The following is a 27,562-nucleotide window of genomic DNA, read 5'->3' as shown; positions in this document are numbered from 1 at the left end:
TTAAGTTGCAGAAAAACATGGAATGTATATATAAATAGAGTGAATTTATTTATTTAAAAACTTTTTACACAAAATATATCTGTTAAAAATCGCGTATTTGTACATTTTTGCATTCTACAGAAAACTGAGAACAAGTGCATACATTGAAAAAATATTTTCTTACATGCGCCTTCGACAAGGAGCAAAATATGACTAATCAATATACCGTATGTTCTACAGAACACATCCTATTGTTAAGAGCAACATGTCTTCTCAGTAATTAGGCTACAGCGGGCTCATTGTCACAGATAAGCAATATACATATTGTTTTGCTCGGCATACAAAAATAAATCTTCATTTTTTTAACAATACAGTTTATAGTACAACTTTCCATTCAGGAAATATTCGCGTCAACAAACGCAGCAGACCCAGTGACGCGCTGTTGTATAAAACGATCCCACTGACTATTCGTCTTCACTTGGTGCTAGCCATTAAAATGGGTTTAACGAGGTGGCATATCATCATCATAAAGCCTATAATTGCACTTATCAACTCAAATCTTTGCGTTGAGTCTACACGACAGTCCTTTATCCTTAAGTCTTTAGAGCGAGTGGTTCCCGATGGGGTCGCAAGACGAACTTCGGCACCGTTTAAATCCACGTTTCTTTCACAGAAAATGAGGGGGACTCGGTATGTTGCCTAAAGCTACACATTGTTGGCATCTGCAAATTCATAGATTTGGATGAATCTATGCCAGTGCTGGACAATAATTGTAGCCTAATTTGACAATTAGGCAATTAGAAACCGTCCTCTAGATTGAGTTTGTCATCAGTATCTATCGAACCACGTTGTGAAATCCAGAAGCTCTTGATCTTCAGAGCTCAGATGCTCGTAGCTCCCGTCGTCGGAGGAATAAGACGAACGGGGCGATTCTGGGTCGCCAGAGTACGTGTTGGACAGAGTCGGAGACGGAACGCCGCATTGAAATGCCGCCGAAATTGCGTCGTGTTCGTCTAAAAGTTGCTGCAGCGCACGGATGTATTCCACCGCCGATCGCAGAGTCTCAACTTTGCTCATCTTTTTGTTGGCCGCTCCATTCGGCACATGTTGGCGTAAGGTCTGAAACCCCATGTTGACTTGTTTAACCCTGTTCCTCTCCCGTTCGTTGCGTCTCGCCACAGCGACGGGCTGCTGCTGCGGGATGTTGTAGCCCAGTCCGTTGAACGTGAGCCTCCTCTTGCAGCGCAGCAGCTCCGGTGAGCTCGAGCGCTGTCTTTTCAGCACTCTGCTCCTGCTGTCGTCACGGTCGGCGCCGGGGACAGCGCTCTCTTGTGCTGAAGCGTGCAAGCTGATGCTGGCGCGTCTCTCCGCGCGCCCAAAGGGGCACGGACCTTGTGGTAGCTGTGTAGTTGTGATAGTACTGGTATCCATCTCGAAGTTGGGGTACACCAGGCCGAAGGGTAGACGAGGATCGCGCCAATCCACCCTCAGACTAACAAGGCGAGAAAAACAACAAAGGTGGCAGCGTATCGCTCTCGTGTCTTCCGCGTGTGGGGCCGTTCTTAGTGTTGTGGTCCAAGTCGTCACTGCCCCCCTACCAGTGGTCGATCTGATACAAACTTTGGCAGCACTGGGCTTTTTCAACACGCGTCCGACACCCCACCCCTTAAAAGATGCACGCTTCTTTGGAAGACCCCGCCCCGCTGTGTGATTCTTCTGCTCACCGACTCAGCGAGCCAGGCGCGTGGCTCCAGGAGCTCAATAAACAATCCAGCGCTTTCACTGCGCCAGCACGCGCTGTGCTCATTTACATTCCAATATCTCCAACTTGAAAGCCCATTGGTGGATTCAAACGACTTGCAAACTTGCAAAAAGAAAAAGAGAAAGAAGAAATGGGGAGAAATAAAAGTGAATAGTTTAGTGCCTTGAAATGCTTTTGAATTTAACAATGTATCTTCGGCAAGAACACAATTTATCGGCCTTTCCATGTTCCTCAGTTGGGCTTTGAAATCCAAAATACCGAGCAGACTTCGTGGTATCCAAGGTTCTAGCTGTTTGTTGAAAATTGATACCAACGTGTGTCCACTACATATGTGCATGATGCAGACATTTAACTGGGGGTTGTAATATATTTGTTTTTTAACAGACTGCAAATCGCGGAAATGTCCAAATTTCCTCATGGACCGAAATTGGTAAATCGTTGGTCAGAATGAAGTTCGCGCTGGTCATTAACTGAACATACGGAACATACGGACCTGCAAAGCAAGCTTTTTAGATTAAAGGTTATTATTTAGCATGCTGTTCCAATTATGCCATGTGCATGTATTTCAATTATAAAGACACAACCAAAAGACTTAAACTGCAAGATGTAAACTGCATTAGCTATGCCCCCAAATTGCTAACGAAAGTTATTCAGAAGACTGCAAAGAGTGAAATTCATTGACGTTCATAAATTTGCAGTGCTCGTGCGGTAAAATTAGAGCACACTGGGGTTATTATTTTTCAGTAAACATTCTCTGATAATGCTAAGAATAGCTACTGTTTTGCTCTATTTACAGCGCAGACAGAGTCTAATAATCTAGTCTAACCGCATCTCTCGGTTACCTATTGCTCAACTGTAGTAAACTAAACTATGAATAACTGAATGTGAAGTGAATTCTTCATTAATGTTTGATTTACTTACTGTACTTATTGTGGACATAAAAATAACAACAACGTCAACCCGACGGTACATAGGATACTGGTGGTTCCTTTTCACTTTTTCGAGACGCTGTAATCAACCTTAAAAGTAAAACGGTAATAAAATAGATACATTGTGACATCTAGTGGTGATAATTCGTGGTGCAGTTTACGCTTAGGGCGATGAGTGCCCGATTTTCTCCGTAGTTAATTGAGAGACCCATGGATGTAACGTGCGCGTTCCCATTTTTTTTAATTAAGGCGTAATAAACAAACAAACAATGATTGAACATACATAGACAGGATATTGTAGCAATAAATAATAACATGAAAATACACAAACATGAAAGTAAATCTATTGAAACAATAATGTCATGAATTATACACACATGTATATATTTACTTAATTATTTTCTTTAATGTTCATTCTCATGAGCATCAAAGTAAACTTTGAAATTAAATCTGTCATGTTTAGCATTCAAAGTTAGGATAACGGTGTCTAAGTAATACTGCCTTGTGGTAGGCTAGTCCTTTATAATAGGCTGATCGTTTCATCATCCATATCAATAAGGCTGCAACAGACACTGAAGATTTGCTAGATTTAATAAGACAAAATGATTACCAACAAGGAATCCTTGCAAGAGACAATGCATTCGGTATTTTAATAGACTTGTGGTTCCTGAGACAACAGAGTGTAACAGGTACAATGTACAAGAAGCATTAGCATTAGTGAGGTAGCACTCCTGCAGTATGTGATGCACCTGGTGACCTGGTGCTCATGTTTTCTGAACTGGATGAACCAAGTCACTGGAGCACGGTCAGTACGCTGGGCAAAGGGGACACCATATGGGCAAGGGTAGAAATGTAGCTGATATGATGACTCTTGTCCTGTATCTGTGAAATACATAGACACATCCCAGAAGCTATCCAAAACCCCTCCCCATCTACCCCTCTCCCTATCTACCCCCCACCCTATCTACCCCTCTCCCATCCACCCCTCTCCCATCTACCCCCCTCCCTATCTACCCCTCTCCCCATCCACCCCTCTCCCCATCTACCCCTCTCCCCATCCACCCCTCTCCCCATCCACCCCTCTCCCCATCTACCCCTCTCCCTATCTACCCCTCTCCCTATCTACCCCTCTCCCCATCCACCCCTCTCCCTATCTACCCCTCTCCCTATCTACCCCCCTCCCTATCTACCCCTCTCCCATCCACCCCTCTCCCCATCTACCCCCCTCCCTATCTACCCCTCTCCCCATCCACCCCTCTCCCCATCTACCCCTCTCCCCATCCACCCCTCTCCCCATCTACCCCTCTCCCCATCTACCCCTCTCCCTATCTACCCCTCTCCCCATCTACCCCTCTCCCTATCTATCCCTCTCCCCATCCACCCCTCTCCCTATCCACCCCTCTCCCCATCCACCCCTCTCCCCATCCACCCCTCTCCCCATTCACCCCTCTCCCTATCTACCCCTCTCCCCATCCACCCCTCTCCCTATGCACCCCTCTCCCTATCTACCCCTCTCCCCATCTACCCCCCTCCCCATCTACCCCTCTCCCCATCTATCCCTCTCCCCATCTACCCCTCTCCCCATCTACCCCTCTCCCTATCTACCCCTCTCCCCATCTACCCCTCTCCCTATCTACCCCTCTCCCCATCTACCCCTCTCCCTATCTACCCCTCTCCCCATCTACCCCTCTCCCCATCCACCCCTCTCCCTATCTACCCCTCTCCCCATTCACCCCTCTCCCTATCTACCCCTCTCCCCATCCACCCCTCTCCCCATTCACCCCTCTCCCTATCTACCCCTCTCCCCATTCACCCCTCTCCCTATCTACCCCTCTCCCCATTCACCCCTCTCCCTATCTACCCCTCTCCCCATTCACCCCTCTCCCTATCTACCCCTCTCCCCATCCACCCCTCCCTATCTTCCCCTCTCCCTATCTACACCTCTCCCTTGTCTCCTCCTGTCTTCTGTTTCTTAAGTTTCATCACTTCTGTATTGTTGTATTGTCATCAGATTTTGCTTGCGAAATTAACCAAACACAGAAACATCAACATAAATAAAAGAGGAATCGTTTTGATTACATTAAATTTAATGTGTTTCATACTGGATGATCGATGTTGTTGAATTGTAACTCTTGATCAGCCCCAGCCCTCTTAAAGGTCAGCGTCTCAAGCTTTCCAGCACTGTAATGCTCCATAGTTCTCTTAGCAGAGCCATGATTAGCATAGACCAGGGGTGGCCAACCCGCGGCTCGCGAGCCGCATGCGGCTCTTTGCCTGGTTTCATGCGGCTCCCCAGCCGGTCCGCGGGCTCAACTGCACAAACGGGGCGACACACTGCTACATTTTCGTAGTGCGCGGTTAGTTTACAAGCCTAGCGAGCCGCTAATACTTTTAAAACCGGCGTAGTGGAAAACACGCATTTGACTGTCTTCACAGCTAATAATTTACACTCGCCCCCCCCCCCCCCCCCCCCGCTCAACAGATTACACTCGCCCATGTACGATGTGGCTCTTTGCCGTAACACAGTAAGAAAAGTGGCTCTTGGTCTATGACGGGTTGGCCATCCCTGGCATAGACCATTGGTCTCTTCAAGCCACTATACCCTCCTGAGACAAAACTGCACCAACCATTAATAACTAACAATCTCCAGAATGAATAGCTTAGAAATGAGCATATGCTAACAACAGAGGTGCATCGTGAAGCTGTCTCCAAGCAATAAGGTATCTTTCCTGGATTGTTCTCCCTATTTTATATATAACCCACCCATCAAGTAATTCTCCCATCCCATTGGTGGACACCCAGAGAGGAAGTTCTCTCTAGCAGTTGCTGTTTGTTTGCCACTTGAGAGCCCCCATAACTGAACTTTAAAGCGACACTACTGAAAGCAGGAGAGACACTGAAGAAAACACAATAATATCATCCATATACATTAAAAGTGAATGAAAATGCTCAAATTCAAATTCAGAAAAATTCCCAGTTCATTAGATATGCCAATGGTGTACATTTGAACTCAAAAGGGCTAAAAGGTGTACAGAACGTTTTGTACTGATCTTTTTCCACGTTTTTGTTTTTCAAAAGCACCTTATTCCATACAGGGAATTCAAAAGCAGATAAACGTCTTTATGCATTTTCAAATGTAATTGCTAATAGACCACACATACACTTAGTGTGCTTTCTTTCTTCAAGACAATCACCAGAGGACAAGAGAACTATTTTCCCTGATTACACTTTGCACAAGGAGCCATTTGATGTGCTGTTTGACAATATGAAGTCTGGCACACTGGACATTTATGTGCAAAGGAAATTCCATGCTGATTTGATTATGCTGGCAACAAAGTGTTTCTTTTTAAATGTATTGTTTTACTTTTTAAACTCTCTCACAGTGTGTGTGTGTGTGTGTGTGTGTGTGTGTGTGTGTGTGTGTGTGTGTGTGTGTGTGTGTATGTGTGTTGTTTTGGTCTCATTAATGGATTGATAAAAAAGAAAAAATGTTAAATTGTCAAACTGATTCCAGGGGGTGCACTTGAGGTCATGTGATGGTTCGTGGTTCTTCCTGGAAAGTCTTTCCACACTAATTTTATCTCCTTCTCAAATTTTAGGGTTTTTCACTGATGTACTTCCCAGCAGTCCCAGGGGTAAACTGCTCTGTTCAAGGCTGCAAGTTATTACATTGAAGTTATGCAATCAAAGTAGATGTATTCAAACTACAAACCTCCTGAATGTTGCACAGATGTAATTCACAGCCTGGCTAATTTCAGAATATTTAATGTTTCCAATGAAAGGTTCTTATTATTTTTGAAAGTACAATAGGAGCTACATTAATAACTCTTGGCCAGTCCCACCCATGCACATATATCTCAAGGGCTTCAATGGCATTTTGTAAAATTCTGACACTAAAGAATTTTGGCCATGGGACTGCAATTCTCTGTAAACGACAAGAGTTTTGCTTGAGAGAGAAAAAGGATGTGAGAATTCTCTTTTACACGGATGTAAGAGAGACCCCAGCACAGCTGGGTCAGGTTTGTGCATGCTCACCGGCAGCATGGCTCTTCCAGGGAGCCCTAAAAAGGAAGCGTGCAGTAAGTCAGGGTCATTTCCTTCTGCCACAACATGGGAAACAGACACGTATGACAGTGTGAAAGAGCGTGTGCAAGATTCTCCTGGAGGACTGACATCCAGAGCTGCATTCAAATACGTGTGTCATGGTTAATGAATAAATAAAAAGAGGAAACAAGCAATTGACACAGTAGGAAATATGTTCTCCTTGAAGGAAACGCAGAGATTGCTAATGAGACAAACACCTGTTTTTAAGTGACGTGTCATATGAAACCGCTGTCCAATGCTGTTTGTAGGCATTTGACAGCAAAAGAAGATCCACTCTGTGATCCAGCACTGCACACGGATCCCATGCACACGTACTACCGTGTTTGAGAACAACTACAGAAGTTATTGTGGTTCCTTATTAGCCTTTAGACAGACCTTGTCTGATACCTGTATTTACATTGTAAGTGAACGTGTCAAAGAATGTCATGTGTAAACTTTCCAGAATAACCAGGCGATGGTAAGGTATGAGGTATTGTCTAAGTGACGAAATTCCTTTTGAGGCAGTAGTGATTTTGTTATGCTGCAATCATAATGATGATTGTTGTTGTTTTAATAGACAGCGTCTGTGTACAGAGATGACGTCAGAGCTGCAAACTCTGCATTAATAGATTTACCTTGAAACCGAAAGTCAAAAAGTCGTTTACACAAAGGCTCGAAGAATCCTTAAGATTTTTCATGATACTGTACTGTTCTTTTTAAACAAGTTGTTTTGAATTCTGAGTTATTTTTAAATTGTCTAGAATGTACAAAGTCAAATTACTGTTCTGTGGTGATGATGATGAAACTCGCCCTGAAATAGTCCCGTTTGACTTTCAGTTTTGATAGGGAAATAGAAAAGGTGCGGCCGTCTGAAGCGGCAGTAAACGAGCAGGTGTCCCATTGCGTCACCCACCGGATGATCCATATATGGACACACGTACTTGGAGGCAAGTCCCTTGATCGCTCGACAGGGTGTATAAATAGTGTTATTTCGCAGAAAACGTTCGAGAGAGTTTCTATGTAATGGTGATCTATTTTCTCAGCACCGGGGCACCATGAACACCATGCCAACAATATCCAGGTAGGCTAAACGGTGGAGACTGCAACTGGTGTACATTTTTCTAAACCTCGTTTATCTAATGCGCACTCTACAACCTTTGAACTGTTGCTGTCTGTACGCGTTTGAATTTCCTATCATCCTTCCTTCGTAACGACAGACGTGAAAAATTACGTTGGCTAGAGAACAAGTTTAACACTTTAACACGATCGTGTTGTTCTGCAGCGAACCAAAGCCTCAGTTCGGTCAGTGGCTCCTGGAGCAAGTGAACGGCGGCCAGTACGAGGGCCTGCACATGACTGGCGCAGATACCTTCAGGATCCCCTGGAAGCACAACTCCAGGAAAGACTGCAGCGACAAGGACAACAGAATATTCAGAGTAATATAATACTGATTTTCTTTCTTCCAGCAGGTATATATATATATTATCTGTCCATGCATGACGGTATGGGACTCTAAGATATCGCTTTTCTCGTTTAGGAATGGGCAGTGGTTAGTGGCAAGATCAAGGACTATCCCAACGACAAGGCAAAGTGGAAGACCAACTTCCGATGTGCGCTCCACAGTCTCAAGCAGTTTGAGAAGTTAGAGGATCGCTCGAAGGACGAAGAGGACCCGCATAAAATTTATCGCATCGTCGGCCAGCAAAGTAAGACACTGTGATTAGCCTACCTAAGCATCTTGAATGAAAAAAGTAAGCCTTTGTCATTTAAGGAGTTGAAAAACCTGTCGATTTTCCTCCATAGACCTGGAGAATCAGATACACACCGATGTGTACATCTCGGCAGCCGATCAGTTAGAGGCAATGAAGGTACTTTTCCAAAACACTGTCCATCTGTAAATAGCCGTAGATAAAACGTGTTGCAGCAACATATGACACAATTTGCACATTTCACACTGGACGATTTTATGTCCATTATGTTTGACACATGTTTTGCCATTTATATTACAAACCTCGTCACAATATAATATGATGACCTGGTAATATTCTCTCTTCATAGAAATTCAACACACGTAACTTTTGTCTGAAATAATAAAGATTATTTGGCACAGTTTAGAATGGATCCATTGACCTATGCATACAGTAATACTGAATTATGTACAATGTACTATGACACAATGTACATAACATTGCAAAATCATTAACCTTGTTTTTCCATAGCATGAAGACTTGCTAAGACATCTGGACACTTTACATCTCTCTCAACAGACAGGTAATTCCCTAATATTTTTTTTTTCCTATAAACATCATTCCAAATAACATTACACCAAACAAAATTTTTTGAGAAGGGGTTACTGTTTATCAATCAGTCAAAGTTTATTTGTATAGCGCTTTTCACAACACATGTTGTCACAAAGCGCTTTACAGGATTTAAAAGGTTAACAATACTATGGGTCCAGAACCCTAATGAGCAAGCCAAGGCGACAGTGGCGAGGAAAAACTCCCTATGATGGTGGGGAATAGGAAGAAACCTCGGGAGAACCAAGACTCAAAAGGGAACCCATCCTCCATTGGGCGGCCCGTTAACACACAAATTACACAAAATACAGACAAATACACAAGTCACACACAAATCACACAATCAGACTAAGTAAAGGTAAAAATTAAAGTTCTGGGTTATGATATTGTCACTGTAATTGTCTGTTGATGAACGCCAGGCTTTCATTCCGTGTCGGAACAGCGATGCTGGTATTGTAGGCTCCGACTGCAATGTTACACTCCAGGTGAACCTCGGAGAAAAGATACGAGATGTAGTAAATATGTAACAGATTAATCAAAGGCCAAACTAAACAGATGAGTCTTTAATCGAGTTTTAAACATTGAGACTGTGTCTGAGTCCCGAATAGAGGCAGGAAGATTATTCCACAATTGTGGAGCTTTAAAAGAAAAGGCTCTTCCACCTGCTGTGATCTTTTTGATCCTAGGAACAGTTAATAACCCTGCGTCCTGCGAGCGCAGTGAACGCGCTGGGTTATATTGTTCAATAAGTTCACTAAGATAGTCTGGAGCTAAGCCACGCAGTGTTTTATATGTTAATAAAAGTATTTTATAGTCAATACGGAATCTAATTGGCAGCCAGTGTAATGACGATAGTACGGGACTAATGTGATCAAAATGACATTATATATAATTATAATGACATTCTGGATGAAAGTAATAAAACATTAAATGATGCAGCAGTCAGCACTAGAGTTAGCGACCTTTTGTGTTTTCATTTTAGAAATTCCACCTTGGCCAGTCTATCTACCTCAAGGTCTGGCAGATCAAAACAACTACTGCACAACGTCTCTTTCAACTGGTCACCAGCCTTGCCTGCAGAGTAACGTACTGCTCTCAGCACCTGAACAAATACACGAACACTACACTACAGGTACGTGTGAGCCAAGATTTGTTGATTCCTTTTTATGAGTCCGGTGTTACTTGATGTTGTGTCATAGTAAGAGTGCCAGAGTAACCATTGTGCCCAAGCAATAGTTAACAAAGTGCCAACTCTCTTTGCTCATGTGTCTTCTCAGTGTACCCATCCCAACTGGAGAACCTGCCCTCGCCTTACGAGCTGGAGATCTCTATTTACTACAGGAGAACCAAGGTGCTGAAGCAGCGATGCTTGGCTCCGTGCGTTCAACTGCACTACCAGTGCGACATGTCGGAGCTGAGGGGGGAGTCCATCCCCTTCCCCAGCACCGCGGGCCTCGTGGACCACAAACAGATCCAGTACACCAAGTGCATTCTGGACAGCATTCGACGGGGCCTGCTGCTGGATGTGAACTCCTTCGGCATCCACGGCCTCCGACAGGACAAGTGCAACGTCTTCATCAGCACCAGCGACCCGGCCCAGATCCAGGAGCCTGAGCTGAGGAAGCTGCCCCAGGACTGCAAGCAGCTGCTCTTCAGCTTCGACAAGTACTTAAAAGGTAGAGGGGCAAAGCTCATGATCTACCTGGAGTGTGTAACGCTACCTGAGAAATGGGTTTTGTTATAAGCAGTATCTTGCAAATGTACTGGACACGCCGTTGCTTATTGTTTCGAGCCAACAAATGCTGAAATGCTTTAGATTCATACATGCTCATCAGTGTAGTTTGGTGACATCTCATCTCTGCCTCTCAGATCTCTGGGATTTCAAAGAGAACAGGTGTGGATCTCCTAACTACACAATCTACTTGTGCTTCGGGGAGAAATTTCCAGATGGAAAGCCACTGGAGAAAAAACTCATTCTTGTAAAGGTAAAAATCGTGTTGCACTTGAAAAACTTGTTTTCTGCCAGCAAGAGAAAAGGTGAGTTATCCTCTTCTTTCTTCTAGATTGTGCCTCTGATCTGCCAAGAGCTATACAAGAGAGCCCAGATGGAAGGAGCGTCTTCGCTGGGAAGTGACATCAGCCTCCAGATCTCCCACAACAGTCTGTTCGACCTGATTGAAGCGACCTACTGTCTGCCTACAGCAGACTGACGCGCCTCACACATCAACCTCGGCTCCGCGTTCCGGCTGTGCCACGTTCACTGGAGTAGTTAGGATTTCTTAATTATTGTGCATGTAATGTAGCTGCTTGGATGGTAAAAACTGTAATATTTAACAGATGAGTGAAATTTCTTCTCAGCTACTCCATGCAACGAAATGCAGACATGAGCCTGAACTTTGACAACTCTAAAGTCAAACTTTTTCATGTTGCATCCCGGTTTGGACAGAAATCGGTAGACCTGTAAGCACTTTTTGCTAATGAGGACCTAACGCAGTTCATGTTTTCTTCTAGTGGCAAATCCCCTGTTTGCACTGCCCATATGCCCACAGCTGTTCTACCTTATTGCCTTGTCACTTTAAAAATGATTTTGATTTGATTTAGCATCAAGTCTTTGTGGGTTTATTTTTGTCATTTGGAGAAAAAATATATAATATGATATAATGATATATAAATAAGCCTCTGGAAATACTGAATGCACCTTTACTAGTATGTATATTTTTCATGTAAGTATTTGATGTATTTAAATATAATTATTCTTGTTAAAACCTACAAGGCATACATTTTACCAAAAGGTAATATAGTGTATGTTCTACTCTATATGCAAATGTACATAAAACAAAGATACTTTTTTCACTTTTATTAAATAAATTCCTAAAGAAATGTATTTACAAAATAACAGTGGATTCTCTAGTTTTCATTGAGAATCGAGTACTATTCATGAATACGACGGCATGTATCACAGGTAGATTTCAATAAGCTGCCATAAGCTACTATGCAGCAACATTCTCTCCTGTAATAAGCCTATTACTGAATGAGTGGAAGAGTTTTTGCATTCCACATGCATGATAACGTCAGATGTGTTTAGACTTTTGCCTTAAGAGAAAGAAGGGAAAGACTAAATTAAAACATACCGATGACTGAGGTCTTTACATAGAGAAAATACTTTCTCTATGTAAGTGTTGCAGGAAAGCTCGTCATGGTCTGTTCCTACTGAGCAGGGCTAATCCCATATAACACCAAGCTTTTCACACTGTACATCGATACATTCTCACACACTTATAAGCTCTGTAATATATTCTTTCAAAAACAAACAATTTGGCAAAAGTATTTTCATATTCAGCAGAAAGTTACTAACAAAAATCTTCAGTAAGAATGTCTTACATGCAGATGAACCGAGGACATTTGTGTGGCCTGTAGCTATTAAACATGTTACGTGGCTTATGTATGAAACAAAACACAAAGATTATTTTGCTGTTTAACTTATAGGTGCATTACAGTTCTGTCATGACAATTTTCAATTAGTATATTTAAACACACATATAAAATTAGACCTTTTACATTTTCCTTTTTCTCTGAAAATAAAGAAAAAAATTATCAAAATAATGAAAGGGAGAAAAAAAGCATCAGAGATGGTGAACACTTCAACAAGTTCTCAGCAGACTTTCAGTTGAAATTAGTAATAATTTCCAGTATTTATTTAGCCCCAGAAAACCCCATGATTCAGACCAAACAACAGAATAATAGACAGAGGATTTTATGTGTATATGCTGTTAAACAACAAGCCAGTACAACAAATTAGGCTCATACAACATCTAAGCCCTCAGAATCTGATCGTATGAAGTATATACACCCGTTCACTTTTCACACTCAAGACTAAAGTACACTCCAGTACAGGCTGTCCCAGTGAAAATGACATTGGACTATGTTTGTTTGTGTGTGTGTGTGTGTGTGTGTGTGTGTGTATGACTGAACGGGACTGCTTTTCAAATCCAAAGGTTTTAATTACAGCAGTACAAATACATGTCAAAATTGGCTAACAAAATACATGAGGAACAATGGCTTTGGTGGTGTAACCTTGAAATAATATCTGACAACCATGTGAATCAAACATCTCTATAAAATAAAACAGCTCCTGTGAAATGTTTTTTTTATTGAATTAGCAAGATAAAAATTCTGACTGAAATATCAGCAGAGGCACACCAGTCTTCTGTTGAGCTGAAGTGTAAATCTGGAGTAAACAGACACCATTGTAAAATGTCTTCTCTGACCCAATACAGTGTTGTTTTAAGTAGTTCTACACAGGCAAACGTCCATGTGCAAGGAAAACAGTTAATTGAACAATTGGTTTCACAATTGCTTAGCCCTTGTGGTTCCCAGTAGGTTTCGAGAAGAGTTACACTACCAAAATGGGTGCAGTGAGCCAATTGGACGTCTGGTTAAAAGCCCCGCCCCCCAGGCATTATCCAGAGGTCTCAGAGGTGTTGGGCAGTGCAGCAGTCTGCCTGTGTCCAGAGTCCTCCCCTTTATGATGCCTCCTAGCGTGTTTGTACTTCTCCACATAGGCCTTGACCAGTTTAGCTACCTTCACCGGGTTAATCTCACCACTCTTACTGTGACACACCTAGTATACAACAGGAAAAATCATAAAAATAAAAATACTGGTTTCCAAACACCCCCCCCCCCCCCCCCCCCCAATCGCCCTGGCAGATTCTAAAAACTAAAGAATGCACTCCCTTACCTTCTGAACTGCCTTGCGCAGGATGTCTTTGTACTCCTCTTTTGTAATGTCCCTTTTCTGATAGAAGGGTTTGATGGCAAGCTTCACCTCCTCCACCGCACGCTCCTGCATATGAAGTTTCTTCATGTACTGCAGGGGTGAAAGCACCATTCAAGAGGTTACGGACTACAATGTTTGGGGGCCTATACTTTGATAGTCCTAGTAAATGGTTTGAAGATGTTTAGCTAATTTTTGAATAACTTATTATCTATTTCATTTATCTATTCCTGACTGTAAGACCAGGAGTCTTGTATCTCATCTTTCAGTCAGTCTCAGTCTCATCTTTCACTCCATTAACCGTCATGGTTTTTACAATGGGATTAGAATAACCTGTGGTTATTTCCATGACACTTTCCATAATCTTTAATAATGCTGTCCAATATATAAAAATGATTGACGTGGTGGAGACTATGATTATGTAATTCCATGTCTGCTTGTAAAACTAATCCCATCTGAATGTGGCTTTAAGTAGTTTTCCTTTTTTGAAAGATGCATGAACATGAATGAACTTCTGTCCTGAAGCAGAACCAGTATCGTCCACCACATCTAAAATTTCAGTCTAAAAAAAGATCTTGAAATACCTGTCTGACATTAGCATTACATATCAGTTTAAAGTCTGCCTACACACCTTGTCTTTGTGATGGGAGTCCTGTAAGGGCTCTTCTCTATGGGAGCCGGATGCTCCCTGGTCTGGAGGGTTAAGGTCGGCAGCTGGGGGTTTGGGCCCCACTGCGGCTGGGACTGCCTCCTTGGGTAGAAGCCGAAGAGCAGAGGGGTGGTGGTGAGAGCAGTGAGCTTAATGTGTTTCATAGGCTTAAATGAACTGTTCATGGTTGAAGAGCCCTTCAGAACAAGGAGAGCAACGGCTACTCCCGAGCAAGCAAACACAGCACTATTATGATAAATCACAATCTCGGTCTCAGATTAAACATGCAGGTTTTTAACAGCCCTATTAACCAAAGTACAGCAGTAAATGCAATGCACAAGTATGACAGTCATTCTGACTAGTGTTTCGTGCTCATGCAGTCACGTGTTGCACAGACTGTGACAATGTGCTCACTTGTACCAATAACCAGTATTAATCACAGAAATTGAAATAACCATTAGGAAGACCAGATTAACTTCACCAGGAAATTTGGTCAGCACATATACTGCTATATTTTAGTCATTTGAAAACATGAATTTGGCTGTGGAAAATCCTGTTGCAAAGTTTTAACATCACCTTTCCATAATAAAAATCGTCCTCGCCACTTCACAACAAACTTAATAAAACAAATGAACAGACTAAATCAACAGGTGCATTGCGGCAGTGTAACCTGTTCCAAATTAATAGTTTTTGTGGTGTAACCGGTTCCAAATTAATAGTCTTTGTAAAAACATTTCCTCAGTCAGGCAGTCATGACTCCTTAGTGGTTAGTTTCCCAGCATTAGGTTTACTTTCATTTTTCCTGAAAGGCCTGCTAGACTGCTTTCACATTCGGTCACGTGGACCATGCTGGTGCCTAAAAAGCGCGGGTGGAATTTTTTCAGAGTAATAGGGCATGCTGCCACCCTGTGGTGGTGATGCAATCATCTCCATCTCTAGCCCTCAGCAGCTACTGCACCCTTTAGCCAGAAGCAGAGGGAAGAGAACAGCACCATACCTGCACAGAGCTTTGTGTGGCAGAGGACGACACACCCTTTCGGGACCCTTCCTGCTTCAGTTTTAGTTTGAAGAGCGCAAGTTCTAAAAGTGACACAGGAAAAAAGGCTGCGATAAGACTGTTAACAGCACAACTTATTATTATTATGTATTTGGGCCACTGTTCCTTCCAAGTTAGCAAAGATTTTGCTATGTGCGCAGACAATGTATTTCTGTTGATCATTATCACACAAACATTCATGCGTCTTTCTATGGAAGGCAAAATAGTACCTCATACACACAATCGCTTTCTACCAGAATAGAACGTTTCATCAGTCATCTCTATCAAATTCATCATCAAGATGTAAATAATGAATGATTTGGACTAGAACCAAACCTGAAGTCTCAGCTCCTAAACACAGATTTGATAACATTTCAACTCGGGCAAAACTGGCCAAAATTTGGCAATGCAATATCTAAATATTAGGGATGAGAATCGTTTACTATCTCACGATTTGATTCGATTCCGATTTTGGGGGCCATGATTCGATTCAAAATCGATTTTCGATTCAAAACGATTTTCAATTCAAAAAACGATTTGATTTATAAAAATGTCTGCTTCAGTCTATAAAATCTGCATGATCTACTACAGTCTGCTTTGCAAGACAGAATGTCTTTCACATTTAATTAACAAAAATAAAGTGCTTTGGTAAAATAAAATGGTTTTTGTTATGTTACCAAAATTCTTGAACTTCATTTTGCATGCTCTCAGTGCTGGCTCGGATGCAGTTCCCCCAGCCATCGCTAGGGGCACCAGAGTCAGTCCCAGACTAAACCGGCGTAACCATACACAACCAGGCAGTGTTGCCAACTTAGCGACTTTGTCGCTATATTTAGCGACTTTTCAGACCCTCTAGATACTTTTTGTAATAAAAAGCGACTAGCGACAAATCTAGCGACTTTTTGTGGTGTTATTGGAGACTCTGAACACACACGCTCTTCAGTTGCTGTCCTCTGGGGCGGGTGCTGCCGAGAGCCCCGGCGGGTGCTGCCGTGTGCAGTCTCACACTCAGAGCAGACCCTCACCGCTCCACGTCCACACTGCAAATGAACTGCGCATGCCCAAAGCTGCCGCTGAAGCCCCGCCCCGTATTTATAGAGTGGGATGTAAATATAAATGCTTTAGTCTTCAGTGAGACACGAAAAGAAATCACTGCATTTAACTCACACAATCTCAGTCATTCTTCACCTCATTCACCACGTAGCCTGTCACTCGACTCGTCCACAGTGTGTGCATCTCTGTGAAAGCTAAACATCTAGCTTAAACATTTAGCTAACTCCACAGTATGTGCATCTCTGTGAAAGCTTAACATCTAGCTAACTTGCTCATCATGTCTCACTCTAAACTCTATTCTCAAAAATACAGGAAAGAGTGGGAATCAAATCCTGAATTTAAAGGCTGGCTGAAGCCATGTATTGGAGATGATACACGGGCATACTGCCTGTATTGTAAGGTTGATTTCTATGCCAACTAGTTCCTGCTAACTGCTACTCATGTACTAACATTTAACAACACAGCAAAAAAAATATTTATGTAATTGACGTAAAAATGATTTATACAAATCATTAAAGTCATGTAGTTCTTTTGAGAAGTGACTGCCTATTTCAAAGGCAACAGATGTTCATTTGTAGTTCTAACATATTTAGGGTGTTTTTTACTCGCTTTTTTCTCTCCCAACGTTATTCATTTACAGCTTCAAAATATATGTATTATGCAAATTAGGTGATGACATCATTTAGCAACTTCTAGCGACTTTTAGGACAAACTATAGCTATTTTCCTTACTGAGGAGTTGGCAACAGTGCAGCCAGGTCCCTGCTTTCTCTGTAGTTGCTTTTCGTTTAATGGTGTCTCGCCACCTCTCTCTGTTATGCTTTCTATTTACTTATTCGAGTATCTATCTCCTGCGTCGCTTCCTGACTCATCTCAAGTTTTCCCAATCCTGTATTTCTTCCTATCCGTTTTGCCTTTATTTTTGGGAAGGGTTTTATTTTGCTGCAGCATTTTTTGCCAGTTACTTCTGTTGGCGTCCTTGGTTTCGTTTTCGCATTGCATTTATCCGCGCTGTTTTTTAGTTACTGTTGATATTTTGTTTCGTTCTCCAGTCTCTCTACGGTTGAATGTTATTTTTCACAAGTTGTATTTTGCGCGTGTGCCCTCACGGTTTTGGTTTCTATTCTTTTGCGCGTTGAGTTTCCCGTGTTGTTTTGTTTGTTCGTTCTGGGTCGCTAATACATTTGACGAGTGTCAAACGTCTTGCTCTTGCGAGCCACTTGGGTCCACCCTTCTCTATATTATTTCACGCGGTGTGTATGTTCCCGTGCTCACCTCGTTACACAAGCCTTGCACACGAGCTACATTGTGTCAAGTTTGGTCTTCCCCGGCATTCGGTAAAAACCAAAATGAACCCATACTTTTGCCTTAAATGAAGACGGGACAGGTTGAATATCTCTTTCCTCCATCTGTTTTGAACCTTTTCTGCGCATGAGTGTGTCCCAGAATCTGCTGCTTAAAGTCTCGCGTAATTTTGTATTTACATTACACGAGACTTCACCACGACTTATAATCGATTTTGGGACATTTAAAATCAATTCTGAATCATAGTAAATGAGAATCGATTTTTGATATATGAATTGATTTTTTTTGCACACCTCTACTAAATATGTCTCATGCAAAGTTTACTACTGCACAAAGAACACTGAACTGTGAAATGAGGCTCCCCAGAACTGTAGACCAACCCCTTATCTAGTATAAGCACATGAAAGATGAGCACTCACTGCTCATCTTTTCCGGCTGAGGGCCCTCCGGCTCTTGTATGTTCCAGGTAACTCGTTTGCCCTGCGATTTGGTCTTGGTGCCAGCCATGACTAATGCTGACTCCATCTCTTGCTTAACCCCTGCCATCACTTCTTGTGTGGTAGGGTGGGGCTCTTCTGTGCCTGAGGTATTAATTACTGAATCTTCCTTCATCTCCTTCTTAATAAAGTCCAAGTTGTCAATCAAGTAGTCCACGCTGATATCATCATCTGAAGAGTCCACAGGTTCTTGCTTTACTGAGCATGGCTGTTGTAGAGATGCCATTTCGATCTCATTCTTTGCCACCTCAGGTAAGCTAATCGGTTCACCATCAGCCTCTTTTTTACAGTCCATAGAAGCAGGGTCAGGTGAGTTCAGACTGATGACAAGAGGAACATCACTGCAGCAGGGGTCCTCATCATCTTCATCAAGCCAAAACTGCTCTACCTTAAACTGTTTTTGTGGTCCTAGATTGTCATTAGTTCCTTTCTTCTCATCTTGCTGTGCTGAGTAACCAGCCTGATCTCCATGTGTAGTTTTAAAAAAATTGACTTCTGTGAATTTTTGGGATTTGTTCATGATAGGTGATGCAGGATTTTCCATTTTAATTTCTTCAGGATTTTTCAATTTGTCACACAATTTGGAACACTCTTTCTTCTCTGTTTTTATATCCTTCGGTATCCGAGATTCTTTGACTGCATTTATTGGGAAGACATTTTCTTGTTTGATTTCATGGGTTTTCTTCAATACACAAATCAAAGGAATTGCTTCTTTGACGTCTTCATTATTCTTGCACTCTTCAGTTAAGGCTGAATACCAAGGACTACTGGCTTTTTTTTCCTTTTCAATCGATACAACTGATAGAGTCTCACAATCATTGCCTACAGTCTCTGGTTCCTTCTCCAGTGAAAGTAGAATGTCATTTGAACTGTGAGGTGACTCCTCTGAAACCATAGAAGTAGATTCTACAGATTTTTGGGTGCTCCTTTCTTTGTGGCAAGAGCCCTCCAACATATCCCGTTTCTGTCGCCGATCTCTGGATGTAGATCTAGAATGTTTTATTTGCAACCCATCTGCATCCCTTGGTTCTGGGGGAGACCTACATGAAGATGGCAATTCTCTCCTCCTCTCTCTGGACCTTGATCTAGATCTTGACCTAGAGCGCCTTCTTTCTCTGGACTTCCGGCAATCTTTCCCCCTGCTGTCACATCGCTCTCGACTCTCGTGCTTTGCTTTTCTCTTCTTTGACCTCTCCCTGCTACTAGAACGAGACAAGCGCCTTCTGTCTTGTGAACGGTAATTGCTTTGCTCTTTGGATCTTGAGTGAGAACGCCTTTTTTCTCTGGATCGCGAACGAGATCGCCGGTGGCCCGGAGATTTTGAGCTTGTGTGCCGTCTGTCATCTGACTGCAAGTGTTTCTTCATTTTATGAGACGTTTCGAAGTCTCTGGATAGGAGAGGTGACTGCCCTCCCTCTTCTGACTTGGATTGTGGTGATCTTGTTTCTTCTTCCTTGCTCTTGGTGCATACACGAGAGGTGCTAGCTCCTGATGAAGTACCATCACACAACCCATTATCTTTGGGGACTTGGGACTCGGCTAAAGACTTAGACTTAATAGGAGATGGTCCATCTTCTGGTTCAGTCTTCAACTCTACCTTGATCTTCTTATCACTTCGATGACTGGAGGTCGAACTTGATCTGGAGTGACTCCCAGTTTGTGGAGACAGTTTTTCAGGAGTTTCGCTCCTCTCTGCATCAGAGGTTGCAGGACTTCTGCTGTACGCCGTAAGAGCAGCAAAGCTGCAAGACTGCATTTGTCCAGTGGATGACTGGTGGGACGGCAGCGGGCATGGGTCATCATTGGAAAACAATGGCTCCTCTTTAACTTTCACACATATTCCAGAACATTCTTCCTCCACAGGTGAATCCAAGTCCATGGGTTCAGTTTTAATCAGAAGTTCAGCATTTTCATTTTGTCCCACATTTGGTACCATGAGAATGGCACTTTGGGCATTTGCCTCATGGCAATCACTGTCAGATTCACTGTCTGAGGAATCAGATCCTGTGGGATTAAAGGGATCATAGACCTCACTCTTCAAAGAGGTCTTTTTTGCCTGGGAATGGGATGACAGCAGTATTCGTTTGTCCTTCTGGTTTTTCTTTAAAGAATTCTCATCTTTTGCAGGCATGGCTGGCTCAGGTGCAGAAAGCCGCCGAGCATGCCATGAGTTCCCACTGGTGCTAATACGGAAACTGATGGAAGAGGAAGAGGACGGCCATAGATTTGATGAAGCGCTTGAAGATGTTGAAGGAGTAGAGAAGGAATTGGAGAACGAGGCCGAAGGGCCTGCTCTATCTGGCCTTTGTCTCTGGCCGTCTACCGTCCTACCCTGCTGACTTGTACTCGCCCCCTGCTGGTCAACAGAATGCTGGCGGCCATTGTCACCTGCTAAGCTTGACAAAGACGATTCTGGTAAGCTGCTAATGTGGCTCCTGTTGCTGCTACATCCATTTTCTCTTTTAATCTTTGGTATCCTTGGGAGCACAGACACATCCACCCACACCGGTTTGGGTGGAGGTTTTTTTGCAGGAGCTTGTTGAGTGGCGCCTCCACCTTCCCCACGATGAGGATCAGAAGCACTGCTCGTAACCCTGGCAGGGGGCTGGCCTCTGACTCCAGATGTGCCCCGTTGACAGTGGCCAGTTGCGGCAGGGTTGGGGTGCATGGGTCTGTGGGGGAGTGGCATTTGCAGACCTGGGTGGACAGGGAGGGGTGTGTGGGATGGGGGTGGACAGGGTGATGTGGGCATCAGTGATGCAGGACAACGGAGTGGGGAGGTGTGTGATGATGAAGGGCCAGATGAGGGTGCAGGCTCTCTGCTGAACTGGAATACACTTGTTTCAGTGGAGGGCGAATGTCCCATCTCTCCTACACTGGGGACACTGCTCCTTGGAGAAGACAAGCATACTGAAACAAGAAGAAAACAAGTCCAAGTCAAGATCCAAAGCAGCTCTTGCACATTAGGGTACAGGGACTGCAAAGGGATACACAACGAACAGCTTCAACATTGAAACCACCTGCCTAATATTATGAAGAGCTGTAAATGGTCTGCAAATTTTTTTAGATACATGGTGCATGTCAGGAGCCAGTTTTCCCCCCTTCTCCATCAGCGCAACCCTATGTCCATCCCTATGTAAGCCACACACATGCACATGGCCATCCATATGATATAAAAGACAAAACAACTCATCAGACCAGACCACCTTCTCCCATTGTTCCTTGGTCCAGTTCTGATGCTCATATGCCCATTGCATTTGGACTCTGACTGGTCTGCATTTAGGTAGCCCCATATGTAGCAAGATGTGAGTCACTGTGTTCCGACACCTTTCAATCATAATCCACATTTTTTCAGCAAACTGTACTATAATAGCTCATCCATGGAACGAGACTAGGCAAGTTAGTCTTTGATCCTCATGTGCATTGGTGTGTCTTGGGAGACCCGTTACCCCATCACTGAGTTATCTGATTATCATTCCTTGGACCACTTTTGGTGGGTACTAACCACTGCACACCAGGAACATCCCACAAGATCTGCCTGCCGTCCTAGAGATGCTCTAATCTGGCCAGTTCCCTAGCCATCACAAAGTCGCTCAGATCATGCTACCAAAGCATCAACTTCAAGAACTGACCGTTCAATTGCGGTGTAATGCATCCCACCCCTTAACAGCTGCTAATGTAATCAATGTAATCCACTTTATCAATGTAATCCACTTTACCCATCAGTGGTTGTTATATTAGGTCTAATCCTGAATGTTAGTCACTATAAAAAGGGCGTTTACGTATGACTAATGTTTCATTTTAAACATTTGCTCTAATGCAGTACATGTTTATGTTTATGCATTTTTTGAATGAAACTAATAGCAAATACCGACACATTTTCCGTTGCTTTTAGCCGACACTTTAGCCCAAAGAAGCATAACCAATATGCACTGTTTAATAAAAACACTACAGTAGTCACCATCACCTTGAATCATAAGCAAAAACCTCTGGAGTGACATCTATCATAAGCACTCGTGATTCTCCAACATGGTCAGGCAGAGCAAGCATGCTCTCAGAGCTCACGGCTTACCGGGTTTTGTGGCTTTGAGGGAGCCATCTCTGTTGATGACCACGTCGGAGCTGTCCATGAGCAGCAAGCTCTGGCCACTGAGGATGCTGCCCAGCAGGTCGGGCACGGGCGCCGCCCCCGCCACCTCCTCCACCTGCGGGATACTGTGTCCCCGCCCACTAACCAGTCAGACCAACCAACCAGAGACACAAATTTACCAAATACACATCTGGAGAGCAGATTTCACATCCTATTGTGTACCCAGCATGTTTTTGATAAAAGAAAATAATACAAAAAATATGTCAGTCATATACATCACCGTGGTGAATTATTTCTAGCATTATTTCAAGCCTTCATCATCCTCACACGGGTCTATGGGGAGCTGGGTCACTGCATTTCCCTCACAGATAACTGCAGTGTTTAAATACAACCTCCGTGGGTCACATCAATTAGCACAAGCGCTGCAGTGAGAGGGCCTCACCCAGACAGGCCGGCGGGGATGGGTCTCGCCACGGGCTGGTGGGAGCGCAGAGCCGAGCGGGACAAACCCCGTCGCTTGGCCTCCAGCAAGGAGGGCAAACTCTGTGCTTGCTCCACCCCTTCCTCCCTGTAGACATACACAAACACGCAGAAAATGAAGGCAGCTAAAAATAACACACAGCAAACATCAACTCTGCACATGCAGCAAAATTCCAAAACACTGAAAGAATACATAATGGCAAGAACATCTAAGATTACTGAACTCGGTAATAACCGGTACGCCTTTAACATGACAACTGTTCATCCTGATTAAAGCGGATTACAATAAACCAACGTCACACTGACCTGTCATCAAACGGGTCGAGGTCAAAGGGGTCACCGTAAATGGAGAGGGAGGCTGCGCCAATGTCTGCCCTCATGCTGCCCAGCGTTTGTTCGGAGGGCCGGTACACGGAGGGGACACTGGAGCTGCGGGCAGGCCTCCTGATCCCCAGGCTGCGCGCGATGCGGCTACGCCCTGTGATCTTCTTCACCACCTGGGAGGCCACACTGCTCAGTAAAATACTTTGTCTGTACAAGTGCTTATCTGTGTTATAGTGGCTATCAGCAAACCCATGTTTGGCCCTGCAGCTTTGGCTACGGGTTAAAAACAGAGGGGGTGCTGTGGAGCAGACGAACAAAGTGGATGATCTGATCATCCTTCCCAGTAGCAATGACAGCTCTTCTCCTGTCCCCACCTCAGTGTACTTAGGAAACCTCATTCATTTACTCATTTTATAAATGTTTGCATATTTTATGCCAGTGGACATTTTGCTCAGACAACCACTCAAACACTACAGAAAGTGCTAACGTGTGAAGTAGGCCACTATGTACCATTTTTTTCCTTGATTTTGTCCTCCGGTGTTTACGCTTGCGTCTCTTCGTTCCCGCGCTGGGAGCTTTGACCCCAGCTGATTTACCTTCTTTTTTGGTTTTCCTCCTTCTAACTATTAAAAGATTGGATTGTGTATACACAGAGCAAGAGAACAAACAGTAAACAGAGAGAATTTCTATGTGCAATGACAAAATTGCATTTATCAGTTTACTCATCGAATGTCATAGATGACAGCAAAGGGGGGGCAATAAGGGATTTGGACCCATAAGATTGTTAACCTTGTAAATCCTGTAAAGATTGTAAAGCTGCTTTGTGACGTGTTGTGAAAAGCACTATACAAATAAATTTGATTTGATTTGATTTGAAGCAGCGGTCACCATCTGTACACGCTACCTGTCCTGCGTCTCCTGTGGGATCGTGGGCGGGGCGTCAAATCCCGCACATACACGGCTGTGTTGAGTCCTGCCACCACGGCGTTGATGGTCTCATCCAGCCAGGTGGACTGCACCAAATAATGGGGGGCAAGCTAGCACACAGCAGCAAAAAGAGCACAGCCATCACCCAGCATGCCTTAGGAAGATACCCTAACCATGCATTACATACATACGCTCAGCATGCATTAGGTACGTATGCAGAAACAACCCCAGCAGACACACTGCACTCAGCATACATGTACGGTACCGTACTAAACAGTTTGATGAATGTGACCATGACACAAAACATACACACTTTCACATACCCAACACTTAACCATAATGCAGCAGTCAGAGGCAATCGGATTCAGGCAAGATTATTAAGATGAAGTCAACCGTTATTAGCTTCACAATCAGGCAAATCTTTTTTGCTAAGCAAGAGGTTATTAAGTTGGAGTCTCAGAAGATCATGAAGTGTTTTCACTTTTTTCCCCATCCTTAAAACTTTTCAAGTTTAAAATGACAATTCTCAGGCTAAAGTAGTCAACATGTTTACAAAGAGCTGTTTCACTGAACATAAATCAACCTTGTTTAGTGCACCCATCCTATATTAACCAACCAGGAGAGGGTTTCCTGAAGGCATAAACATCATCATTAGACAGCAACAGCAAAGACCACCACAATGCCTTTATGAAGTGGGCCGCGTGTCATTAGTTACCCCTGTAAACCTACGCCTGCAGTGTGTTAGAATAGCCAGGCAGGAACCGCATGCAAACCTGGGCAGCAGTGCGTGCCTGTGTGATGCGGTGCCGGTTGACGTTGGCGCGGACCCTCTCGCTGTGCTGTGTGCGTGCGATGGCCCGGGTGGGCCTCGGGCCGTCCGGCCGGGGGCGGCTGGTCGTGGGAAGAACAATTCTCTCATCCTCACTCACCCGCTCACCCCCTGAAACAGGAGAGGACAATAATTCTTTCTTCAAGTAAGGTTGGTGAGTGAGTTTTGAAAGGAGGTTTTCTATAATTGTATATAAACAGCTGCTGCTGTCTGGCTCAGTACTTGTGTTGCGGCCGTCTGCCGCGCATTCTGGGCAAAACCACTCCTCCACAGGTACAGCGTTCAGGGGTGGAGTCAAACACTCCATGTGATACCTTTAAGAAGAGAGAAACGGTGGTCAGAGAGGTCTTAGAGTAAAGTTACTCAAAGCAATGCTTTCCAGAACATGGCTGTTTTCAATATCAGGCAGTTAATTGCTGAAACTGACAGCATTGTGACACTAGTTCTCACACAGAAATAAAAACAAAATTAAAAAACTGACTGTCTCACCCAGCATCACAGCCATCACAAAGCAGCAGGCGATCCTCACGGTCCGATCCCCCACAGACCTCACAGCTGGTCAGCTCCAGATCCACCTCCAACTGCTCCTCTTGACCAAGTTTTGCTGGCTTCTGAACTGTGATCTATACACAAACACAGCATTTCTGACTAGGAAATTATGACCGAATTCTGCTGTATTCTGGCCATAATCATATGAGTTACACACTGTTTTCTGGACTTTTCCTCCATAGCATGTTCTCAGCAGGATATTAGTGAAGACAAGCCGGTCCACAGGACATGAGTTAGCATTCTAATGACAAAGTAAAAGAAGTGTCACTCACAATTTAACATCATGACCATTCTGTCTATGGTAATGAACATACTGATCATTCACATGAAACCTCCTGACAACTGGACTGAAAGATTTGTCCAGGTTATCAGCAGCTACTTGTTAACTGAACCTGGCTAGGTGATCTGGAGCTAGTCGTGGATTTGAGCATGGACTCATCCTACATGCTATAATCCCAGTGCATTATCCAAGTCTTCAGTGCTAACCTTGGCCCACTCCAGAATGCAGTCCAGACAAAAGTAGTGTTCACAGCTCTCAGGCGTTGCAACCGGCTGCTCATGGAATGAGTTAAGGCAAATGGGGCATTTCTCTGTATCCTCATCTGAGCTCAACCATTCCAGGTCAGCAGCAGGTGCACTCCCCACTGCCACCTGCAGGTCCTTCTGAGCATCTTCATCTACCAAAGCAACACAGCATAAAAGATAAATATACCCATATCTAAAAATGCAATTTGATTATGATTTATATATATCATGTATAGCAAACATCACTGTCAACAATATTTAACTGTAGCTTCTATATTGTAATGAACTTACGTTCACTGGCATCGTCCTCATCCTCTTCTTCACCATCTTCCCCACCCAGTGAGTCATGATCATCTTCCTCGCTGTCTGTCGCTCCTTCCTGCGAGTTTTCACTCTCTTCTGAATTGTCCTCTGAGTTACAGAAATATCAGACGAGGAAAGAAAGATACTATGAGGCCATGTATCCCAGAATGTTGCCTGAATAAACAGGTACGCTGTCCATACCTTCATCAGAGAGGATGGACGCAGCAGGTCTCTTGCTCTTCCCATGGGAAGCGTTTTTATTGATCAGCTCATCCTGGCTGTCGTCCTCGTCCATGGCTCAGCATCAGAATCTCCACAATATCAACGCAGCGTGACCTCTGCGTGTTTCAGTTCCCAACTAACGCACAGAAATAAAACGCTATAAAGATATAACAAAAAGCGACGAACAACGTGATCACTGAAAGTGATGAATCTTGGGAAAGGAGCCATTCCGTAAAATCCTCCACCGCTTTCGCCTAGAACATCTTCAGAAAGATAAGCTAGCTAGCACGGCTGACGCTGTCATTTATATTTACATCTCATCGCAGGCATACTGTAGTCACAACAAACAGTTGTCCATGTCCACCTAGCTTAGCCTGCTTGTCCTAAAGACAACCTGGTGTCCTCGTCCACACAGAATTAACTCCTTTTACACGAGTTTGAAGGCTAACGGACAACCACGTCCCCGCGGTTGTTAGCAACGTGGCTAACGCGAAGTGACGAGCTTAGCTACAAACAACAACAACAACAAAGCCCAGGCTCGCATTAACAGAGCGCCCTTACGTTGTGATTAGTTTCGGAGCACATAAATCATATGTTCACAGGTTTATGTTGTCTCGCAGACACCAAACACGAGTGGATAATGAAGGCTCGTCCTACTCTCGGGCTAATTTTAAACTCATCTGCCACACTTGCTATAATAAGGACTAGGCCGCTCTTGGTTGCACGCTATCTGAAGCGCGGTTGTTTAAGAAAAGTGTTTTATATATATGTATTTTAATGCATTCGGGGTTTTTGTGAGTGCAAGTCCTATGCACCTACCCTCAACGGATGTGTATGACATTATTTGTATTTTGTAGTCCACACCGTTTGGGTTTGAGTGACGCTGCCGGCTGGAGGAACCACGGAGATGGCCGACGGCACTCAAATCACTGGGACTCTTAAACGGACAG

At 43.7% G+C, this 27,562-nt stretch overlaps 2 protein-coding genes and 1 pseudogene across 6 annotated transcripts; 1 reads left to right on the top strand and 2 right to left on the bottom strand.

Moving 5' to 3' along the window:
- Positions 1 to 94: 94 nt before the first annotated feature.
- Positions 95 to 1,714, bottom strand: LOC143513816 (achaete-scute homolog 1b pseudogene; annotated as a pseudogene).
- Positions 1,715 to 7,674: 5,960 nt separating this feature from the next.
- On the top strand, positions 7,675 to 11,838 carry irf7 (interferon regulatory factor 7). Its single transcript, XM_077005738.1, has 9 exons — positions 7,675 to 7,834; positions 8,036 to 8,189; positions 8,291 to 8,459; positions 8,557 to 8,621; positions 8,973 to 9,024; positions 10,033 to 10,182; positions 10,328 to 10,726; positions 10,920 to 11,035; positions 11,114 to 11,838. The coding sequence occupies exons 1-9, from the start codon at positions 7,809 to 7,811 to the stop codon at positions 11,258 to 11,260; spliced, it is 1,278 nt and encodes a 425-aa protein (XP_076861853.1). The 5' UTR covers positions 7,675 to 7,808; the 3' UTR covers positions 11,261 to 11,838.
- Positions 11,839 to 11,892: 54 nt separating this feature from the next.
- On the bottom strand, positions 11,893 to 27,562 carry phrf1 (PHD and ring finger domains 1). Of its 5 annotated transcripts, none has more exons than XM_077005733.1 (18): positions 27,432 to 27,562; positions 26,592 to 26,748; positions 26,379 to 26,498; positions 26,049 to 26,239; positions 25,720 to 25,803; positions 25,503 to 25,636; positions 25,236 to 25,327; positions 24,958 to 25,124; positions 24,162 to 24,294; positions 23,768 to 23,880; positions 23,240 to 23,430; positions 22,896 to 23,021; positions 22,436 to 22,593; positions 18,286 to 21,273; positions 15,471 to 15,553; positions 14,456 to 14,575; positions 13,789 to 13,917; positions 11,893 to 13,671 (listed from the first exon to the last, which is right to left on the bottom strand). In XM_077005733.1, the coding sequence occupies exons 2-18, from the start codon at positions 26,683 to 26,685 to the stop codon at positions 13,510 to 13,512; spliced, it is 5,085 nt and encodes a 1,694-aa protein (XP_076861848.1). In that variant the 5' UTR covers positions 26,686 to 26,748; positions 27,432 to 27,562; the 3' UTR covers positions 11,893 to 13,509. The 5 variants fall into 5 exon arrangements, with proteins under 5 accessions (XP_076861848.1, XP_076861850.1, XP_076861851.1 ...); XM_077005735.1 differs by having other exon boundaries at positions 14,456 to 14,572; XM_077005736.1 differs by having other exon boundaries at positions 22,436 to 22,578.

Source organism: Brachyhypopomus gauderio, chromosome 5, assembly GCF_052324685.1.
Source record: "Brachyhypopomus gauderio isolate BG-103 chromosome 5, BGAUD_0.2, whole genome shotgun sequence".
Taxonomy (NCBI): Eukaryota; Metazoa; Chordata; class Actinopteri; order Gymnotiformes; family Hypopomidae; genus Brachyhypopomus; species Brachyhypopomus gauderio.
Note: the sequence above shows the minus strand (reverse complement) of the source record. Positions and strands in the feature narration are given on the sequence as shown.

Excerpts from the sequence above, each read along its gene's own strand:
- irf7 (XM_077005738.1), top strand. The coding sequence starts at position 7,809 with ATGAACACCATGCCAACAATATCCAG. Across the intron at positions 7,835-8,035 it reads ACCATGCCAACAATATCCAG|CGAACCAAAGCCTCAGTTCG; the intron begins GTAGGCTAAACG and ends GTTGTTCTGCAG. Across the intron at positions 11,036-11,113 it reads AAAAACTCATTCTTGTAAAG|ATTGTGCCTCTGATCTGCCA; the intron begins GTAAAAATCGTG and ends TCTTTCTTCTAG.
- phrf1 (XM_077005733.1), bottom strand. The coding sequence starts at position 26,685 with ATGGACGAGGACGACAGCCAGGATGAGCTGATCAATAAAAACGCTTCC. Across the intron at positions 14,576-15,470 it reads CCACACAAAGCTCTGTGCAG|GAGGCAGTCCCAGCCGCAGT; the intron begins GTATGGTGCTGT and ends CTTCTACCCAAG. Across the intron at positions 13,918-14,455 it reads ACTCCCATCACAAAGACAAG|TACATGAAGAAACTTCATAT; the intron begins GTGTGTAGGCAG and ends TCACCCCTGCAG.